This window comes from Acartia tonsa, chromosome 8, assembly GCF_053477335.1.
Source record: "Acartia tonsa isolate MP-2025a chromosome 8, ASM5347733v1, whole genome shotgun sequence".
NCBI classification, from domain to species: Eukaryota; Metazoa; Arthropoda; class Copepoda; order Calanoida; family Acartiidae; genus Acartia; species Acartia tonsa.
In genome coordinates this window covers 7,994,776-8,016,181 of record NC_137267.1, presented here as the reverse complement: position 1 = coordinate 8,016,181, position 21,406 = coordinate 7,994,776, and the positions used below count along the sequence as shown (strand labels likewise).

The 21,406-nt window shown below is 34.2% G+C and overlaps 2 protein-coding genes across 20 annotated transcripts in view; both read right to left on the bottom strand.

Annotated features, from left to right (window-relative positions):
• Tsp97E (Tetraspanin 97E) overlaps positions 1-14,348 on the bottom strand; it is a 44,867-nt gene extending 30,519 nt beyond the window's left edge. For all 8 annotated transcript variants that reach the window (XR_013881677.1, XM_080168925.1, XM_080168924.1 and 5 more), the window contains exon 1: positions 14,314-14,348. The gene's annotated coding sequence lies outside the window, so the exon portion shown is untranslated. The remainder of the gene's footprint in view (positions 1-14,313) is intronic.
• Positions 7,312-20,920, bottom strand: sau (Golgi phosphoprotein 3 homolog sauron). 12 transcript variants are annotated; one of them, XR_013881667.1, is made up of 12 exons: positions 20,788-20,920; positions 19,916-20,038; positions 19,623-19,677; positions 19,106-19,187; positions 18,238-18,307; positions 17,918-17,994; positions 17,585-17,636; positions 16,300-16,439; positions 15,514-15,591; positions 13,463-13,498; positions 9,836-10,062; positions 7,312-9,234 (listed from the first exon to the last, which is right to left on the bottom strand). XR_013881667.1 is itself a non-coding variant. In XM_080168921.1 (11 exons), exons 1-11 carry the CDS (start codon positions 20,863-20,865, stop codon positions 9,972-9,974), a joined length of 882 nt encoding a protein of 293 aa, XP_080025047.1. In that variant the 5' UTR covers positions 20,866-20,920; the 3' UTR covers positions 9,434-9,971. The 12 variants fall into 12 exon arrangements, 2 of the variants coding, with proteins under 2 accessions (XP_080025047.1, XP_080025048.1); XR_013881668.1 differs by having other exon boundaries at positions 7,312-9,212; XR_013881675.1 differs by having other exon boundaries at positions 7,312-8,995.
• Positions 20,921-21,406: the final 486 nt, after the last annotated feature.

Below are 21,406 nucleotides of genomic sequence, written 5' to 3'. Positions count from 1 at the left end.
AATCGTCAATGATGACAATCAACTTATTGTTTACAAAAGCTGCGCAAATCAAAAGAAATATGAATGTTAAGTTTTATTGATTTTAAATTCTAGTTCGCAGCACAGCTATTCTATAACTAGGTAGCTTAACAGTTCATGAAATAAGAGCCATTTTCTCCAGGGAGGGAGGGGACATTGGGCTGTTTATTACACTAGTCCCCAAAGTTTTACAAAAAAAATTCTTTGTCGTTGGCTTAACAACTGTGGGGACTTTCATTAAATTTTGATTGGTTGGATCATTAAAATGAGTGTCAAAACATTTCAACCACTGGTTGTTATCATAAGGGGTAATTTTGCGCACCAATATTAATGATGTAAATTAATTTATTGGCCATTGTCTTATCCCTTTAGATCCCTGCATTTTCACTCAAATTATTATTATATGAATAACAGATAGAAATTTTTTTCTGGTGGTTTATGTGCATTTTTAGAGAAAGTTACTTTTTCTATTCATAGCAGTCAGACCGCTCCTTAGCCGCTATTTAGAGGTCAGCCGCTTCATATTAAAACAGCTGTAGAGCGGCCAATTTTAAAACTAGGTATACCAAATTTTAAATGGATTTTTAATTTTTCATAACAAAAAAATTATTTTTTTTCTGACCATCGCCGAAAAACGGCAAATAACGTAAAACGCCATTCTCGGCCGTTACGGCAGCGGCGCCAATTAATATTTTTATCTGATTCTGATCACAATAAAAGACTATATTTAGGTTAAATTAGGTTCAACTAATCTAATAAAGATAACTTTTATTGATGCGTGCATGCCACGTAATCTCTCAAATAGTATATAACACTATAACATAATTCTAACAGAACAGTGCTACTTCTGGCCATTTATGTTCCTGATATAACAAAATGATTATCACACCCACACATACATTTACATAAACCTCTCTATTATTCAAAATATTATAATCCATGGCGGAGGGGACATTGATCCAGCAAAATTATGTAAAAACGTGTTCTTATTCGTTGGAATAACAAAGTTTGGGCCTTTAATGAATTTTGGTTGGTTGGTTCATTAAGTATAGTATCCAAACGTTTTAACCACTTAGTTTAATCTAAAGATCGGTTAATTTTGTCTATCATAATAAAATTTATCCCTTATAGTCTTATCCCTTTAGATCCCTGATAGTTATCGCTCTGTGAGTGTGCAATAACTCCCGCACAAATATCAACAACAACATTTTCATACTACGGCCAAAATAATAATTTAATTTAATTTAGACATGTTAGAATTGTCCTATCGACTTCAAACTTTGCATGGTGATTCCTGTAGCAGTTAGGTACGATTTAGAAAGCATAGCAACTCTATAATCATTACCAGAATTTCCCTACGTCCTATTTAAACATGACAATTTTTAACTACAAGTTTTTATATAATATAATTATCCGATTGATCTGATTTTTGGAATATTGATTCCTAGGACAACAAAGTACAATGTTATAAGCGAAGCATCTCTATAATCAAGTACTAAAAATGTAAGTATGTCCTTAAAAATTTATGTTCTGATTATTTAGTTCAAAGGGGCGCCGTGGCACAGTGGTAACACACTGAGCTATGGTGGTGAGAGTTCGAGTTCAATTTTTCGTGTGTTGACTTGAATTTCTCATTTGCAATAATGATCACGCAACTTCCCCTGGTTGTGTTAGAAGGGGATTATTGAGTGAGTTTGGATACTCAATAGTCAAGTACATTATATCAGTACTACCCTTATCCCAAGCTCCTCTGCGGAAAGCGTCATTCATTACGGTCACTTAATTTGGGACACCTGCCATATTCGGCGAGGGTGAGGTAATAATGAGTAGCTCTCATGAGACAGCGGGTCAAGTCATAATGTGCTTGAACGTGGAGCTTGATAGCCCTATTGGCTAGACAAAAGTGTCTCAGCCTACTCCATGACTACTTAGGCCCAAACCCTAAGAAACTATGGCTAATCAATCAATCAATCAATCACTCCCGTTTCAGAGCTTCTCTTTTATAGATGTTGTCATCTTTGTTACGTTTGTGGATGTATTTAACTTTGTCGTATTGAGATTCTGTTTCTGGCATTTTTTATTTAATGGGATTTAATGGAAAGTGAGTACCCACCATCCATAGGCGTCCAAGGGGGGGGGGGGTAATGGGGCGATTACCCCCCCCCCCAAACGAATTTGGAGGTGCCCCCAAATTTTTTTTCATTTTACCCCCCCCCCCCCCCCCCATTTAAAATTTACCCCTACCCTGGGGGTGCCGTAGGCACCCCCAACCATTTAGGAGGGGGTATTTACCCCCCCCCCCCATAAAAGAAAATCTCTAACAAAAAAATTTTTGCGCGCTTCGCGCGTTTTTTTAATACTAAATTTTTAATAAAATTTAAATTACCCCCCCCAAAAAATTTTTACCCCGGGGGTAAATTTTGGGGGGGGGTAAACAAATCTTACCCCTGCCAACAGATTTCAGGGGGGGGTAATTAACCCCCCCAAGCAATTTTTACCCCCGGGGTAAAAATTTTTGGGGGGGGTAAAAAAAATTTGCTTCGCGCGCCATTTTACCCCCCCCAAAACCAAATTACCCCTCCCTTAAAAAATTTTACCCCCCCCCAAATAAAAAGTTTGGACGCCCCTGCCACCATCGTTTTAATATTGATTTATTTCATTCACGTCATGTCGGTAGAAGCTAGGTAAATTGGTTTCTTTAAAAAATAACTAAAAATAATAACAAAGTCTGAACAGCCAGCAAAAGAATTTGGTATCTATAATACTAAGTAGAATGATGTCTGTCCGTCCGTCTGTCTGTCCGTCTGTCGCTTAAGATCTCAGTAACCACTAAACCGATCGGATTCTACTCTTCAGGGAATATTTATACCTACTGGTGCTGTGGTGGTTTTAGGCTATTTTCTTGGGGGGTGGGACACCCCCAACCTCCCCAAAAACAAACCCCCCCCCCACCAATTTCTTTTTAATTATTTAAAATAGTGGTGGAGTGGGGGCATCTTCAGGTAATAAAAGATGTAATTATATCTCTTGGGGCAAAGACCCTATAGGTCAGGGGCGAAGCCGCTAGTACAAGCATATAAAATGCGATCTTTTTATAAAATAGCAGGATAACTATCTGTCTGTTTGTACCAAAGAATCTTGCTGACCGCTAAACCGATATGGTTCTCCTTTACAGTGTAGCTATCATAGGTACTGGGCACCACAACCCATCCAAGAGAAATCGCTCATAGAAAAAAAAAATTAAAAGGGTGAAGGTGACGAGTTACTCCCCCCCCCTAACAGGATATGTGTGGGCAACGAAGGATCTCGGTTAACTGATGGTTCTCCTTTACAGTGAAGCTATTTATAGGCCCAGTAGTAAAATTTTATAACTAACTATTTTGAGAGAAACCCTCCCAAGAGAAAATAATAATCTCTAAGTAATCTTTTTTTTCTTTAATGAAAAACTAAAATTGAAAATCGAAATCCCTGCCCCCCTCCCCCCCCGCGCCATCTGCTCCTAGAGGCATCCAGGGGGCGTAGATGCTAGTATTATCATAAATTATCTGTAGTACTAAAAACTTACCTAAATAATGGAAAGCTTTTAAGAATATTTGTTGCATGAAACATCCATCTCATACCTAAAATAAAAGAACTTTGATTTTTCCAACTTTCTGTGTAAGTTCTAACTATTCTTAGTAATAGATTGCTCAAGTACTGTATATATAATGTGTTTTTTCCTATTCTTTTTATTAACGTCACGTACAAGTATGACAAAACAATATTTCTTATTTTAACGTCTTTAGTATGACGCAGTAGGGCCTGTTTCACCCACAAACCTGACTGACGCGTTACACTTTACGTAAAAACTCCCTGAAACGGGTATCCTTATACTAAAGTAACATGATGTTTGTGTGTCTGTTTGTACCAAAGGATCTCGCTAACCGCGAAGCCGATTGGGTTCTCCTTAACAGGGTAGCTTCTCATAGATCCCGGGAAGGTTTATAACTATTTTCTTGGGGGGTGGAACACCCCCAACCCCCCTTAAAAAATGAAAAATCCCCCCCCCAAAAAAAAATTTCACCCCCCCAATTTTTTTTTACTTTTTCGTTAAAATCTAAAATAAGAAATTGGGTTATCGAATTCAACTCCCCCCTCCTCAAGTGCCAATAATAGAGCTCATGTATTAATTGGCAAAACCTTTACTATTTATCTAAGAAAAGCACAAATCAAATTAAGAAAAGGGGGGGGGGGGGGTGAAGTTGCGTGGTAGCACTTTTTAACAAAAAGAGTTAACACTTGCCATGTACATTGTACATACCCCACTGTGCTTGATCATCAATTCAATTCAATTCATATTAAACGGTTTAAAAATCCTGTGGACGCGCTTGTTCTTCAAGATCTTAAGGTATACAAAATAATACTTATTTGTCTGTTTGTCTGAATGTCTGTGTGTTTGTACGTACCAAAGGATCTCGCTAACCGCTGAACCGATCGGGTTCTCCTTAACAGGATAGCTTCTCATAGGTCCAGGGAAGTTTTATAACTATTTTGGGGGAGGGTACCACCACCCTCCCAAGAGATATCGCCTCTAGAAAAAAATTACCCACCCCCCCCCCCCAAAAAAAATATCTTATCCCAACCCCCCAAAATTTTTTTAAATTTTTTTTTAAAACCTAGAATAATAAATTGGAATATCAAATTCGACCTTCCCCTCCTTAAGTGTCCTTAGAGACCTCTAGGGGCGTAGCCGCTAGTCTTTTAAAAATAATAGTACCTATTTCTTCTAGTTCAGTTATACAGCAACCTGTAGTTACAATCTTAACTTCATTTGAGAAGTACCTAAAAAATAAGATTATTACAAAAAAACAAGGATGACAACATCCATAAAAGCAAAGATCTGAAACGGTGAGAATGACGAACATTCACATTTTTAGAGTGTCAGAACTGAAAAAGCAGATTATTATTGCATAAGTAAGTATAAACAAAATTGTAAGTAAATTTGTTGCAAAACTGCATAAATACATAATATTTAAGGACATACTTACATTCTTAGGACTTGATTATAGAGATGATTGTACCTTGTGGTAATAGGAATCAGTATTCCAAAAATTAAGTTGAATCGGATAATTCTGACATACAAAAATTTGATGTCAAAAAAGTAAAAAAAATCAACATGTTTAAAATGGACATCGTGACGTTTTGGTAATGACTAATACTATAGAGTTGCTACGATTTCTAAATAGTACCTAACTACTACAGGAATCACCATGCAAAGTAAATCGATAGGATAATTCTAACATGTCTAAATTGACGAAAAGAGCTAATCCGTAACGGACTGACGGACCCTAATTATAGTAAAGCTTTTCTATAATTAGGGTAGGCCCGTCCGTCCGTATCGGATAGCTTTTTTTGTTAATTTAGGCATGTTAGAATTGTCCCAACGATTTCAAACTTTGCATGATAATATTCCAATAGCAGATAGGTACGATTTAAAAAGCATAGCAACTCTATAATCGTTACCAGAATTTTTTTAAAACACCAAACATTTAAAGTGCCACTAGAGGCGTAGCCGCTAGTAAAGTAATAACAAAGTAACAGGATGTTTGTTTGTAGCGCAGGATCTCACTAACCGCTGAACCGATATGGTTTTCCTTTACAGAGTAGCTTCTCATAGGTCCTGGGAAGGTTTATAAGGTTTTTTGGGGGAGGGTACCACCACCCTACCAAGAAAAATCGCAAGAAAAACATATGTAAAAAAAGCCTTAAGAAGATTTTTGGTACTAGCGGAAAAAAATATTTTTGGTAAATAGCTGATTTTAACATAGATTGACAAAAACAATTTTACATGTCCCTAGAGGCCTCTAGGGGCGTGGCCGCTAGTCCTTATATAAAGTAACAGGATGTTTGTCTGTCTGCTCCGAAGGGGTATAGCCACTAGTATAAATGGATTTATTTTTACTTGGATCTTCCAGATATTATCATTTAATCAAATAGAGTGAAGTTTGTACCAGGCTAAAATAACAAACTTCCCCATACCCTCCAATAAACGAACTGTACCTACAATAATATCCATGGTTGCAAGCTAAATTGACGAAATATCCACGTATATCCTATATTCATTCAAAAGTACCTTTAAATGCATATTATGAAAATATCCTTCTGATTTACGCAAATATTTACAGGGGCGTATATTCTGCAAATTTGACCCTACTAACCAACTAAAAGAATATGTGGAAAGGGGGATAATAAGAATAAATTATAGCCCTGAAAATATTTTTTCATTTTTTCCTATCTGGAAAAAACTGGGAGAGGAAAAAATTTGCAGCAGGGGAAAAAATCAATCTGGTGCAAAATATACACCCCTGAATATTTATGTTGTACTTACGTTTTTAATGCCTCTGAAAGATTACCCCTAAAAACTTTATCTTTATCACAGGCTTTATTACATATCGTGCCATCGACCAACATATTATATGGACGTCGGAACCCAAAATTCAGCTCGAAAAATTTCATCGTTTTCGACATCCGTTTTTTCTGTTCCACTTTCATTGTGATTTTTTTCCTTCTGAAATATTATAAACTAAAAAGCATCAACTGTTAAAATAAAAAAAAACGTAAAACTAAATTTAAAAAAGAGTTAGCTACCTATGGAAAAATCTATTGAGAACATTAACTGAATAAATTCGGAAAAATATTTAGAAAGGGGTAGTTTCACGAACTGCATTTGAACCTTATTTAGTGAACCGCATATTTTATCCTGATTAAATGGTTAAACTACATTTATATGGCATATATTTGAAAGAATTTCAATTTTCTACCACGTAGTTTTTAACATATCAAGACTTGGAAATAGTCTTTTTAAATTGCATATATCACAAAAAGACAATTTTCAAGTCTTGATATTTTAAAAACTGCATGGTAGAAAATTGAATTTATTTCAAATATATGCTAAATAAATGTAGTTTAACCCATTAACTGGGAAAAAATATGCGGTTTACTAAATTAAGTTCATTTGCATTTCGTGAAATTATCCCTTTCAGCTGATTTGGGGGGGCTACCGTAGTATTTAAAATACTAGTCCCCCAAAAACAGATGAAATAATCCAATATTTGTCCGAATTAATTAAGTTGTTGGTTATACCTATTACTTAAATAAATTGTTTTAAAAAATAAAAACTTTGTTTTCCAAAAATAGAATGTAAAAAATGAAATAGGTATCTATCCAATTCAAATGTGTAGATATAAATGAAATTAATAAACAACCAAAAATATAAGAAAAACATATTTAAAAAAAGGAAAAATGTAGACTAAATTTTCTAATAGATATATTTTATTTATAGTATAAAAAATGAATACTTTATATTTATAAATGAATAAATTAGGATTGCCCAACACCGGAAATAAATTAACTGAAGGGGGAATTATTGTAGAAATATCGTAATTATGGTAGTTAGAGCAATAAAAATATCACAAAAAAGTTATAAATTCATATAAAACTTCCAATGAAGATTTTTTCATGAAGGGAGTAGTAGGTTGTGCTAAAATTCCGTAAAGGTGTGAGTTTTAAGGCCTAAAAATAGTAGTAAAACGATAAGATTCACTAAATATGTGTATTTCTTATTGAAATGAACTATAGACAATTTTTTCTTTAAAAGTAAACATAAATTTTATTGGTCTAATACTGTTTTAAGTCTTAAAACACACACCTTTACGAAATTTTAGCACAACCTTCCTCCCCCCTTTATGCCTCTCTTTAATATTTTAAGTTTACTTTTTACTAGAATTACGAGATAGCTACAATGTCCCCCCTCCAAAATTATTACTTATTATTTCATTCACATAGTGTATAGTAAGCCAGCAAATTTAGAGTCTTTTTGAGAAAAAAATACCTATTGAAAAATATTTTAAGTAGGTATACATCTTAGGGTTGGGCCGGATATACGGCCATTTTCAATATCCGGCAGGATACCGGATATTCAAACTATCCAGATACCGGATATCCGGCTGATTTCTAATGGAGGATATCAAACGTTGGCCAGATATCCGGCCGGATACCGGATATCCGGCATTAGAAATCAGCCGGATATCCGCTAATTCGCAGGATATCGAACGTTGACCAGACATCCGGCCCAACCCTAATATATATAAGATGTTGTATGAAAAGGTAAAAACCCCAAATGAGCCAGCTTAGTGTATTTATAATAAAGTTTCTTTTGTTATCATAATTAATCAAAATTAAATTAAACATTTTTTTTCATTTCTGTATTTAAAGTTGAGAAGAAAAATCAATATATTTCAAGTAATTCCTGTTGAAATTTAGAAAAAGACATCTGTCATATGAAAATTAAGCAAAAGTGAATAACAGGTGTTTTTAATTAAAAACTCATCCAATACTAAATAATAATTAACTTTAATCAACAAAGTTCAGCACACAACATAATAAAAAACTTGATCACATAATTACAATCATGAAAGAGGAGTAGGGGACAATTTTTTTTTGTGGGTGGGGGATTGGTTAATAAATCACAATAGGTGGGGGTTATCAAATGTGTTTTTTAAGAGGGGGGGGGGGGGTAGATAACACATCCCCCCTCTCTTGGGCGTCCCTGTTACAATCTATTCTTATTTTGCAAATATGAATAAATGACTTAGAAAAAGAGTAAATTAGAACCTATGTCAAACAAAAAATTGCCCATACATCAATGAAAAGGATTAATTTCTTTTCATTGATTAGCAATAAGTTTCTAATTTTATCTTGATTCTAAGTGTAATATATTCACATGTCACATGTAAAATAAAGAGGATGTTGTGCAATGCCCCCCTCCTCCTTCTTTCTTAATATACTAAATCTACTCTATTGAAAAGCAAAGTCTTTCAGAAAAAAGACAATCTCTTATTTTAGATAGGTTTCATTACAATATAAATATAAATTTAATTTTCAAAAAAATTTGCACGGCCACAAAATTTCAAAATCTGTTTATGAAAAGATATTTTGGCTAGATGAAAAGTATCACATATAAAAACCAAGGGTGGGCCGGATATCCGGCTATTTTCAATATCTGTCCGGATACCGAACATTGAAACTATCCGGATACCGGAAATCCGGCTGATTTTTAATGCCGGATATCCGGCCGGATATCGAACGTTGGCCATATATTCGGCCCAACCCTAATAACACGATAAATTTCAAATGCATTTTAGATTCAACTTTGACTTAATTTTTGTAAAAATTAATCTATGATAAATAGTTATTAAATTTTAAATTACATACCTAACCAGTTGAAGTAGAACAAATATTCAAAAAGCAGCCAAAAAAATATGTTTATGAATTAGCCTTAGACTCAAATAAACTTTACTTGAAAAGTAAAAAGAAAATTTAGTATCAAATGCAATTTTTTAGAAGTACGATAAACAAATACCACTTTCTACAGTACTTTTTCTTGGTTATTTATGAACAAGACAATAAAATCTTAAATTAAGATTCTGTTCTTGTTTTATATTTATAGGAATTTTGGAATAAGGCATTTTTAAAACTTTTGTTAAAAAAAAATAATTTTCTTTAAGCCTAACATTTTACATGTAGAAACCTAAAAAAATTTCAATATGTGTACCAAAAAAAAAAATTTATCTATTAGGACCAAATCCCAAATTATCCTTATACTAAAGTAAGAAGATGTTTGTACCGAAGGATTTCGCTAACCGCTGAACCGGTATGATTCTCCTTTACAGGGTAGCTTATCATAGGTCCCGGGAAGGATTATATCTATTTTTAGGGAGGGTACCAGATCCACCACCCTACCAAGAGAAATCACAAATAAAAATAAAAATTTGTTTACCTACAGAGACTTGAACGCAACATTGCAAGGTATTGTATTATTTTAAAAACAAACATTTAAAGTGCCACAAGAGGCCTCTAGGGGCGTAGCCGCTAGTGTGATAGTAATTGATTGTATAACATTTGTTGGTGTGTGTTTATTTGATGAAGGCGGCAAAGACTGACCACATGAGCTCGTTGGTGCCCTGTTTGCAGGCCTCCGCCTCCATGTCAAGGTCCAGCAGGTCTCTGAAATTATTTTTATTCATAAGGATCAGGCATACTATTAATCAAAGGACGTGAAGAAAAATGTTTTAAGTCCGCACTTGCCAATGATCAATTATGAGGATAATGGAAAGAAAACGAAGTAGAGGGTTTCGTCGTAATTTCACAGTAGCTTTTCTCCTATTTCTAGCCACTGCGGGGGGCTTTAATCCCTGCGGGACCAATTTCCTAAACCTGTGGGGGCAATTATTTACATTTACCTAACCTAAAATAACCAATAAAAAAGTACTGTGAAAATACGACAAAACCCGCTACTTCATTTTCTTTCCATGATCCTTTTATTATATGGATTAAAACTATGTAATAACCTAAGAGAGAAGTTGCAGGGGCAACCTTTTCAAAACAAGCCTTAGAAACCTAAAAATATCATAAAAAACCCTGTTATATGAAGAATATATTCTAACTCTGGAAAAGTACATTTGTAATAATGAATATAACAAGGATGACTACAGACAAACGGGCAAATTAAGTTATATAGCAGATATTCATTTGTGAGTTGTCATAAAAAAAAAAATAGAAACAGAGAATATGTGATAAAGGGAGGGGACGCGGCTGTGACACTTTTTGAAACCAAAACTACAGGAATTCAACTTAAAAAAGAGCTACAGCAGTGAAATTTAAAATGACAGTCGCTTTAAAGAGGTACAATGTAGAACTGTAAAGAAAAGTTGGCGAAACAACCGCTACCGCCGTTTCCCGCCAAAAAAAAAAAACAATTTGGCGAAAGCGGCTGTTCCGCCGCCGTTTCTTCACAGTTCCACATTTTACCTCTTTAAAGCAACTGCCATGCAAAATTTCAGAGCTGTAACTCTTTTTTAAAAGCGAAGCTTTTCTATAATTAGGGTCGGTCCGTCCGTCCGTCCGTCCGTACGTCCGTCCGTACGTCCGTCCGTCCGTCCGTCCGAGATAGATAGCTTTTATTCGTTAATTTAGGCATCTTAGAATTGTCCTATCGATTTCAAACTTTGCATGATGATTCCTGTAGTAGTTGGGTACGATTTAGAAAGCGTAGCAACTCTATAATCATTACCAGAATGTCCGTACGTCCATTTTAAACATGTTGATTTTTCTACTTTTTTAACAACAAATTTTCAAGTGTTTTAATTATCCGTTTGATCTGATTTTTGATATATTGATTCCTGGGACAACAAAGAACAATATTATAAGCGAAGCAACTCTATAATCAAGTCCAAAAATGTAAGTATGTCCATAAACATTATCTAGTTTTTAAGCAGTTTTTCAACAAATTTACCTACAATTTTGATTCGACATTTATACATTTATGTTCCGATTTTTCAGTTCAGATACTATACAAGTGTTAATGTCCGTTTGTCCTACCGTTTCAGTGCTTCGCTTTTATGGATGTTGTCATCCTTGTTTTTAGTTGAGTTCCTTTGACTTTTAGTTTTGGAATCAAAAAGAGTCACCAACGCCTCCCCCTTTTAAACAAAAACACGAAACCTTAAAAATATATAAGTATTTATGACTTTCTAAGCATGACCGACAGACTGACGGACCAAGAATACAAGAATGGATGCTCATTGGTACAAAAATCTTCACAAAAATTAGGGTTGGGCTGGACTTTTTTGGCCGGATACCGGATATCCGGCTGATTTCTAAACCAGGATATCCAATTCAGGCCGGATATCTGGCCAACGTTCGACATTCGGCAAATTACCGGATATCCGGCGTCAAAAATCAGCCGGATATCATGTAAACGGATAGTTTTAATATCCAGTATCCGACTGAATATTGAAAATGACCGGATATCCGGCCTGATGACCGGCCAGACCGGATATCCGGCCCAACCCTAATACTGACGGACCAAGAATACAAGAATGGATGCTCATTGGTACAGAAAATCTTCACAAAAATTCAGCTGTCTTTCTTAAATAGCAGCCGAGATAATCACATTTCCTCTACAGATTTACAGACGTACAGACAAAATTAATCAATACAGTAGCATCGCAACAAAACTATTACATAAGTTGTTTTAAAGAAATGATAATATTCTTCACATGAATGCTATGGTTACGTTAATGTTAATAAATATTTAATAATATATTTAAGAAGAAACAATAATCAATAAACCATTCATATTTTATCTTATAACGATTATCGATTTCTATAATGACCTTTTAGATTTAAGACTACTTTAATAAAAGATTTAACTTAGGGTTTTTTACGGGAAAAACCAACTTAAAAGAAACTTTAAGAATAGTCCCTTTCGTGGCAACGCCCCTTAAGGGGGCGATTAGTCGTATTTTTAAAATGGCTTTTTATATGTTATTTTAGGTTAAATTGGGTTATATGTTTGCCCCACAGGGTTAGGCAATTGGCCCCGCAGGGTTACAGCCCTCCGCTAGGGCTAGAAATAGGAGAAAAGCTACTGTGAAAAATACGAATAATCGCCCCTTAAGGTGCGTTGCCACGAAAGGGACTATACCCGAAACTTTAGTAGGTGTAGACTAGGTAAGTATTTTATGAAGAGTGTTTTAAAAAGGGGGGGAGGGGTTAATGCAACCATCTCGTAATCAGTGAGCAAATGGCACTTAGAATTCGAATTTTGATCTGGAATTTTGCATGAGTAATCCTTGGTAGGTCTATTTTCCCTAAATTGAACAAAAAGTTGTAAAAGTAACGGCTAACGGCTGGCGGCTCAGCAGTTTAGCCATTTTTAAAACTATTTTCAAGGGAAATCATCACGAAACCTATCTACACATAATACTCTATGCTGCTCCAAAACGTTTTCAAGCGGTTCTAGCCGCTAGTTGCTGGTACTAGAAATCTAAAATGAGTTTTTTTTGTATCATTTCACATGATTTAAAGCAAAAATTTGTTTTAAAAAGTTGATTCCTACATAATTTATGGCAGATTTGCCCTAAAAATAGTCAAAAAACGGCTAAACGGCTGAGCCATTAGCCGTTACTTTTTCAACTTTTAGTTCGATTTAGGGAAAATAGACCTACCAAGGATTACTCATGCAAAATTTCAGATCTAAATTCGAATTGTAAGTGCCATTTGCTCACTGATTACGAGATGGTTGCATTAACCCCCCCCCCCTTTAGTAAAAAACAGCTAATGTTAAATTAACCAGGATGACAACCTCCATAAAAGCGATACTCTGAAATAAGACGGTAGAACAAACGAACATGAACACTCAACTTGTGTGTCAGAAAACATTATGAGCATAATCTAAAGGTTTAAAGTTTAAAAAAATTGTATAGGTATAAACTAAATGCAAAATTGTTTATTAAAAAAGGATTATGTTTGTGGACATACTTACATTTTTAGGACTTGATTAGCATAAAATATTGTACCTGGTTGTCTTAATAAAGTAGCTACAATGATTAAAATTACTAACCTAACTCTTTTCATAGCAACATCATAATCGTCATCACTAAAATAAAAAAAGATTTAGTAACTATCATCTAAATAAATAATCCTATTATATCAAGTACTAGCGGCTACGCCCCCTAGAAGCCTCTAGTGGCACTTTAAATGTATTTGTTTTTTTTAAATAATACGATAGGTACCTATCTAAGTGGCTTTCAAGTTTCTACGATACCTAGCTATGTTGCGTAGGAGTCTCTAATCGTAAAAAAAATTTCGATTTTTGTGATTTCTTTTGGGAGGGTGGTGGTACCCTCCCCTAAAATAGTTTTAAACCTTCCAGGGACCTATGAAAAATTACCCTCTTAAGTAGAACCCGATCGGTTCAGCGGTTACCGAGATCCTTCTTTATAGACATCCTGTTACTTTATTATAAGGATTGCGGTTTATTTTCAATAGAGTTACTAGGAGGAGAGTATGCAGTTACAGTGAAGCTTCTTTGGGGCCCAGGGAGGTTTATATAACTATTTTGGGAGGTGGGACCACCACTCTTCCAAGAAAAAAACGCCCCTTTATAGAATAAACCCCCAAAATTTTACTGCCTTTTCTTTTCATAACTAAAATTAAATTTAGGGAGCCTAATCCCCCCTTATAGGTTAAGCCACTAAAACAAACTGACAACCAGAAAAATCTGGTAAAAAAATCTTAGTAGAACTTCTTTAAAAACGGTTTAAACTACAACTATTTAATAACCATAAATAAACATATTTGATTTTAAAAGCTATTGATCCATCTCAACCCAAGACTACTTTATCAAACTAACATCTTTGTACAGGCCATATATATATTTCAATAACTAAGGTTATCATTCTCAATCGTCCTCTTGTAGAAGTGAATCAAGCAATATTAGCTTGGTCGTTTTATTTAAAATATCCAATAGTTTAAGTTAAAGAGGACGAACAAGAGCAAGTGATTCTAAGCATCTTCCAGCATTGACCCATTGTATTTTTTTAGTAAATATACTAGGTTTATGTTTAATATTTGCTTTATCGACTAAAAAGTTAGGTTTCACCATGGTTTTATATGAAATGTTAAGCATTGTTTGGTGCAATATCATCGAATGTTTTGATGAGTTCAAACTGTTGTTTAAAAGTTTTGACACAAAAGTATATTATTGTGATTAAAAATGTATATTAAGAAAAAGGGTTGGTAACTTGCAAACAGTTTAATTAATGTACTTTTGCAATTTACAACATTTGATGCTTTTCTGCAGTGTTATTTTATTGTCCTTTGAACTCAACAAAGCATTTGATGATATTGCTTTAAAAATTTATTTACATTTCAAAGTTTTTTTTATATAAAACCATGGTGAAACCTAACTTTTAGTCGATAAAGCAAATATTTAACATAAACCTAGTATATTCACTAAAAAAATACTATGGGTCAATGCTGGAAGATGCTTAGAATCACTTGCTCTGGTTAGTGGATGTTCCTCTTCATCGCAGGACTTGAAATTTCAAACGATAGAGGAGGAAGTATGAATCATCTATTGTACCAAATGAGGGAATCTAACAACTTGTTGTGCATATTAGCAAAGACAAAAATAGAGGATAATCTTGGAATTAGGTTTTCATGATAAAAAAAGGATGAATCTTTATATTTTCCTAATAAAGTAGGAAATTAAAAATGTAATAAGAAAAAAAACCTAGTATTTTTCCCAATTATAAAGTATTAAGGTTTATGTTTGTTCTTTAGCTTTTTAAGAATAACACTGTTTAATATTTGAGAAGAGAAATATTAGAGAATTTTAAATTAAGATAACATTATTTTAAACTAAAATTGGAAGCTAATCTCACCCAAAATAGACAAAAACCTGTAAAAAGGTTTCCTTAAATAGAAATCACTGCGGATAGACAGACAGACATCCAGTTGAAATAGGGTTGGGCCGGATACCGGATATCCAACTGTTCTCTAATGCTTGATATCCGGTATCCGGTAGGATATATGACTAACGTTCGATATCCGGCAAATTACCAGATGATATCCGGCCTAACCCAAGTTTAAAATAAATGAAAATTTTACCTCAGTGGTCCAAATGCATTTTCTAGAACATCTGAGCTGTGTGCGAGGAAAATCAATGACAAAAGTCTTTTGTCCATTCTGAAATAAATAGTCATATTCAAATTCTAACAAATAAAGGGTGTTCAAAAAAAACAAACAATTTCTCAAAATTTGAACCACCATAAGTACTTCAAATCTTGGAGATAGGCCCCTTGTTTAGGGTTATTGATGGTGCATGTAAAAAAACTTTCTATGGACAGCTTAACCAGTTTTCTCACTCAATCCTTACCAATTTGGCATAAAAAAGACAGACCCATCCAACATTGAGGCATTAAGGCATTGATTGTTTATTTCTAGTTCTTGATTTTTGCCAGGTCTTTCTTTTTGATGCCAAATTGGCTAAGATTGTGTTAGAAACCTTGTTAAGGTGTCTATAGAAAGGTCTTTACATGCCACATCAAAAACTAACATTATAGAATCTATCTACAAGATTTCAAGTACTTAACACGGTTTGTTCTTTCCATTAAAATCTATTTAGTTTAACTTCTAGAGTGATAAATTTCTAAAATTCATTTTTTCAATGATGATAATTGCGTTAAAATTAACTAAATTGGTAAGGTTTAGACACTGGTAGTTAGAACCAGCCCACCCAACAAGATTTACTTAAGTACCTAAGTTTTTTTACCCTTTGAATGAGTAATTTGAAATTTCCAGTCCAATGTCTCCCCCCTCCCTGGTGTCCAAACATTACCCCTACGTTTGCTACTTAATATCACGCACCCTCCGACACACAAATGAAAATTTTACCTGTGGGGATCGTTGACCCATTTTGAGAGGACCGAATCCTGCACTTTCTTGACCAATCTGTTCTTTTGTAAATTATCTGTGACCGGGTGGGTGGTCATGTCGAACAATAAGAAGTTTTGCTTCTCTGTAGTTAACACTCCCTAAAAAAAAAGAATAGTTTCATCAAGACTGAAAAATTTTCAATTTTTGGGTCGGGTTTGGATTCTTACAAAAATCCGCCACCCCCCCCCCCCCCAAAAAAAAGCGGATTAATCCGTGGATTGTGGACTATTATTTTTTTTTTAGTGGATTGCGGATTTTCGGATTGTGGATTCTATCAATAGTTTCTTTTTTAAAGTGCAAAAGTCATAAAAATTAACAATCCGAATTTTAGCACAACCGTTTCTTAATTTTAAGTTAATTTCCTTCATTTCTTTGCTAAAATATTGTTTCAAAATATCTTTATTAAATACAAATAAGTTTTATTTACCTTACATACCATTAATACAAATATTTAGTTTTGCTTTTGCACAGGGGTGTATACTGTATATTCTGCACAAGATTCATTTTTTTTCCCCTGCTGCAAAATTTGTTTTTTCCCCTCCTAGTTTTTTTCCAGCAAGGAAGTAAATAAAATGGAAAAATATTTTCAAAACTCTTTATTTTATTCATAGTATCCCCCCTCCCACATATTCTTTTAATTTTTTTCACCAAAAAGGTGAGAAAAATGGAAAAAAAGCTTTCAGTTCTCTTAAATTTAAAATTTTTTCCCCCCAACCACATATTTTTTATTTCCCCCCCCCCCCCCCCCCACCTCAGCAGGGTCAAATTTGAAAATATACACCCCTGTTTTTGCAATAACAATAAAGAATTCAAGCAGTTAAACAAACACTTAAAAATATTTGTTTGCGAGTTTTCATCTTATGATGTTTTAGAAAACTGTAAGACAATGAACAAAAAATGAATATTTACCTATCAGTATGAAAAGAGTACAAACATAACTTTAAAAACTCATTCATCTTTCATTTACCATACCCCCAACCAATCCATATTGTAATAAAATCGATCATCTAGATAAGGAGGAGGTAGGTGTGCTAAAATTCCGTAAATGTGTGAGTTTTAAGAATTTAAAATAGAAGTAGAACTCTAAAATTTGGCATGGCTTTAAAGGGGTATAACGTAGATATTTTCTATATTAGAGTAACTGCCATACAAAATTTATAGTTCTACTTCTATTTTAAATTCTTAAAACTCAAAACTTACGAAATTTTAGCACAACCTACCTCCCCCTTTGTTATTTTATTACCTTTTCAACTAAATTTTTAGCTAGCCTCTCTCTCACATTCTTCAACTGATACCTAAAAGTGAAAACAATTGAACTATACAAACGAAAAAGGAGAAAAATAGTACCTATAATTAAGATACGCCATTACGCTAAATAAATACCTACCTACAATTATAACTAAAACAAGACTTCATATAAAAACTAGAAATTACATTATTAAAAATTATAGAAAATTCGATAAATAAAAGTTTCACAGGAAGGCAAACAAATCAAACATTTTAAATATATTCAAATCTTACAAATGAGAAAATATTTTGAAAATAATTGAAGAGATTATATTATTTTTAAAGTTACCTAAGTTTGAGAGGATTCCAAGTTTCACCACTAAGATATTCTATCCAGGTTTGAACAGTTTCTGGCATGTTTGTTTCCTAAATAAAATATTTTTACACAAAAAAATCCTCTAAATCTTAAAGAAAAATCTTCTAAGTATTATTTAATTTAATGAACATTTGAATGAACCCTATCATATTTGTTTGTCCTTTTAAGATCTTGCCAACTCATTAAGATATTGCAGTCCTTATTTTAGAGAGGCTTCACCACAGAGTGGTTCTTGGACAGAAGGAAATACTTTAGGCGCAGTTGTCCTTGTAATTGAAAAAAAAAAGACCAACCTTAATATGTTTCAAAGCTTCATCCAAAAGCACATCGCCACAAGGGTCAGCATTCTTTAATACAATTTTCCTAAAAATTGGTTTTTATTATTAGGTTAATTTTAATCTTAATACAGTGACATGTATATTGTGTATTAATATGAAGAGCAACTGATATTTTTTCCCAAGCATTTAGGTATTTTTATAGGAAATAGCTTATTAGTCCACGAAAATAGCCAAACTACAACCACTTAAATAATAAATATAAAGCAGTGGCGTGCGGTAGGGGGTTGTAGAGAGGTGTCAAACTCAACACCCTATTAAAATTGGATTTTAAAATGCCTGTAACCCCTTTATTCACCCATTAATGGTTTCACACCCCCCTAGTGAATTGCTGTGCACGCCACTGATTTAAAGTATTAAGTAAGTAGGTAAATAAAATAGACTTACTTCTCTTTTACGATTTTTGAAAAGTAAAAAAGACAAATTGATCTATACTATACTAGCGGCTTCGCCCCTAGCCTCGAGAATTAAGTACCTATGGTGCTGCAACCACCAAATTAAAACAAATGGGGGGGGGGGTGATTTTTTGTTTTTGGGGAGGTTAAGGGTGTTCCAACCCCAAGAAATAGCGTAAAACCACAACAGGACCAGTAGGAATATATCCTGAAGAGTAAAATCCAATCGGTTCAGTGGTTACCGAGATCCTTAGGGACAGACGGACATCGTTCTACTTTGTATTATAGATGTAGTACGCTTGTTATTACTTCACTACTTAGGTATAGAAGTAGGTTTAGTAAAAACACAAAAATAAAGGATCAACTACAGCAAAAATATATGTTGATCTAGAATTTTTTCTATATATTTTTAGGTCTTAAATGAAATATACCTGTTGAGAAGGCCCTTTCTACGCATACCAGACTTCTCCAGTTCTATTCTGCCTCGCAATGACAGCTCAATCAAAATACAACCTTGAAGAGATAATTTAAAGTTAACAAAGAGTGAAGAAACAAATGCTTCATTTAATTTAAATATTGGTCATTTCTAAATGAGAAAATAAAGGGATAGTTGCATGAAGTGCATTTAAAGAGTTTTATTGCATGCAAAAAATACAAAAATGCCGTCTAACATATGAAATTTTGTATTACAATAAATAAGATTCAATTAGGCACCACCTAAAATAGTCATCATGCTATTTTTGTGAAAACAGGATAGCCATTTAAGTTGAATATATTAACAAAAAAATATGATTTTCAAGTAATGATATTTTAAAAACTACCTACCTGGTAGAAAATTGAAATTCTTCAAATATATGTCCTTTAGATGTAGTTTAAACTAAATAACAGAAAAAAATATCCAGTGCACTTCGTGCAACTACCCCCTATAGCTGTATTTTGAAAACATACCTCTAAGGCCAGAGCTAATACAATCATTCCAAAATGATGTGTAACCTTCTTTATCCTAAAAATAAGTTCAAATTAATTTATTGTTCGCTTAATGTATTATTATGTAATATGCTACAATTTTTACGACAATACATATTACATGCCTTTGTATTCGTTTTATTATTTATTGGATGTTGCAAAAGATTTTCAACATTCAACAATAAATGAGGTTCATATTAGCAAGCTAAATTACATAAGTGTCAATCTACCTTGAGTCCTAGAAGCAGGACCTCTTCCATAAGTGTTAATCTTACCTTGAGTCCTAGGAGTAGGACCTCTTCCATAACTGTCAATCTTACCTTGAGTCCTAGGAGTAGGACCTCTTCCATAAGTGTCAATCTTGTGTCTTTGCTATCCCTCTCCTCTTCTTCGACTTCCTGAAATGAAATTAAAAATAGAGTTAATCTAGAGACACGCTCTCTAAATCAGCCAATAGGAAAAGAGTGGAGGAACAACCCGGTCATACTATTAGTTAGAAAGCTGGTATTATTTGAAAGAATTATAAATAACGGTGTATATCTGCTAGATTTTCCTATTCAAGTCTGACGAATTTTGGGGTCAGATGGACCATCTAGATATATTATGTCTATAGATAAATGTAAGGAGATTTTACATTTACCACATTTAGGACTTGTGGACATTAAATCTAGTCCGGCCAAATTGACATTTTATATTTTATAGGTTAGAGGGGATATGTAATTTGAAAAAAAATAAGCGTTTTATGTAAGAAATAAAAGGAGGATGTGAAGGTGCACTAAAATGGTTTGAAAAAATAACATGGTCTCGAATAATTCCAAATTGCCTTATTCCGCGAGAAATGTAAAAAACGGCGGTTTTCGGCGGGAGCGGCGGTCACCGATATTCTTAAAAGTAACTTTGGCCCTACAGAAGCTTAAATTAGAAATTAGCTCACTCTAGCTCTAAGGGTTCTCGAGTAACCCCCCCCCCCCCCGTCCAAACTATTTTAAAGCACATCCTCCTTTTATCTTTTGAAGTATGATTGCTTAATAAGTGTAAATAAAAATATTTTTATTTTGGCCCACCAATACTCAATAATTATAAACAAGACGGGGAACTATGCAAAATATACACCCCTCTGAATGGAAGTCATAACGAAGGTGCAGACCTGTTCATTTCTGTCCTCGTCCTCAACTTCTTGTTTAGGTTGGCGCCTCCGCTGTACCAAGCCATCAGACCTTTCCATTATAGTTCTGTAAAGGTAATGATGATGACAGGGGGCGTATTGACGCTTTCAGCATACTCTGCAGAGATTGACTCTAGGGGCGTGGTGGCGCTTTGGGTACAAGTCCTCTCCACGTCACGTTTGAACATACTTTGCATTTTAAATTAAAATGTAACGCGCTCAAACACCCATCAGACAACCAACCCTTTGATTGCTCGACCTTTGTCTAAGAAGTCCCAACTGTGCATGGTACTAAGGTGGCGCCTGTTTTAAGCCAAGGCATTCCCCCCTACTCTAACTATTTATGTCGAGCATCTGACATAGCAGCAGTAGGAACCAATTTCAACGTCTATAGTTACGACGCGGTTCAGACCGAGATTCGAACCTATTACCTACCCAACGACGAGCGGATGCGCTGTAAAGGATACTACCTACGCAACTTTTAGATAAATCTTATTAATGATCTTAGTATATTTTTTTGATAATTCGGTCCAATATGCCATTACAAATTAAACGACCAAGCTAATATTGCTTAATTCCCTTCTACAAGACACAAAATGAA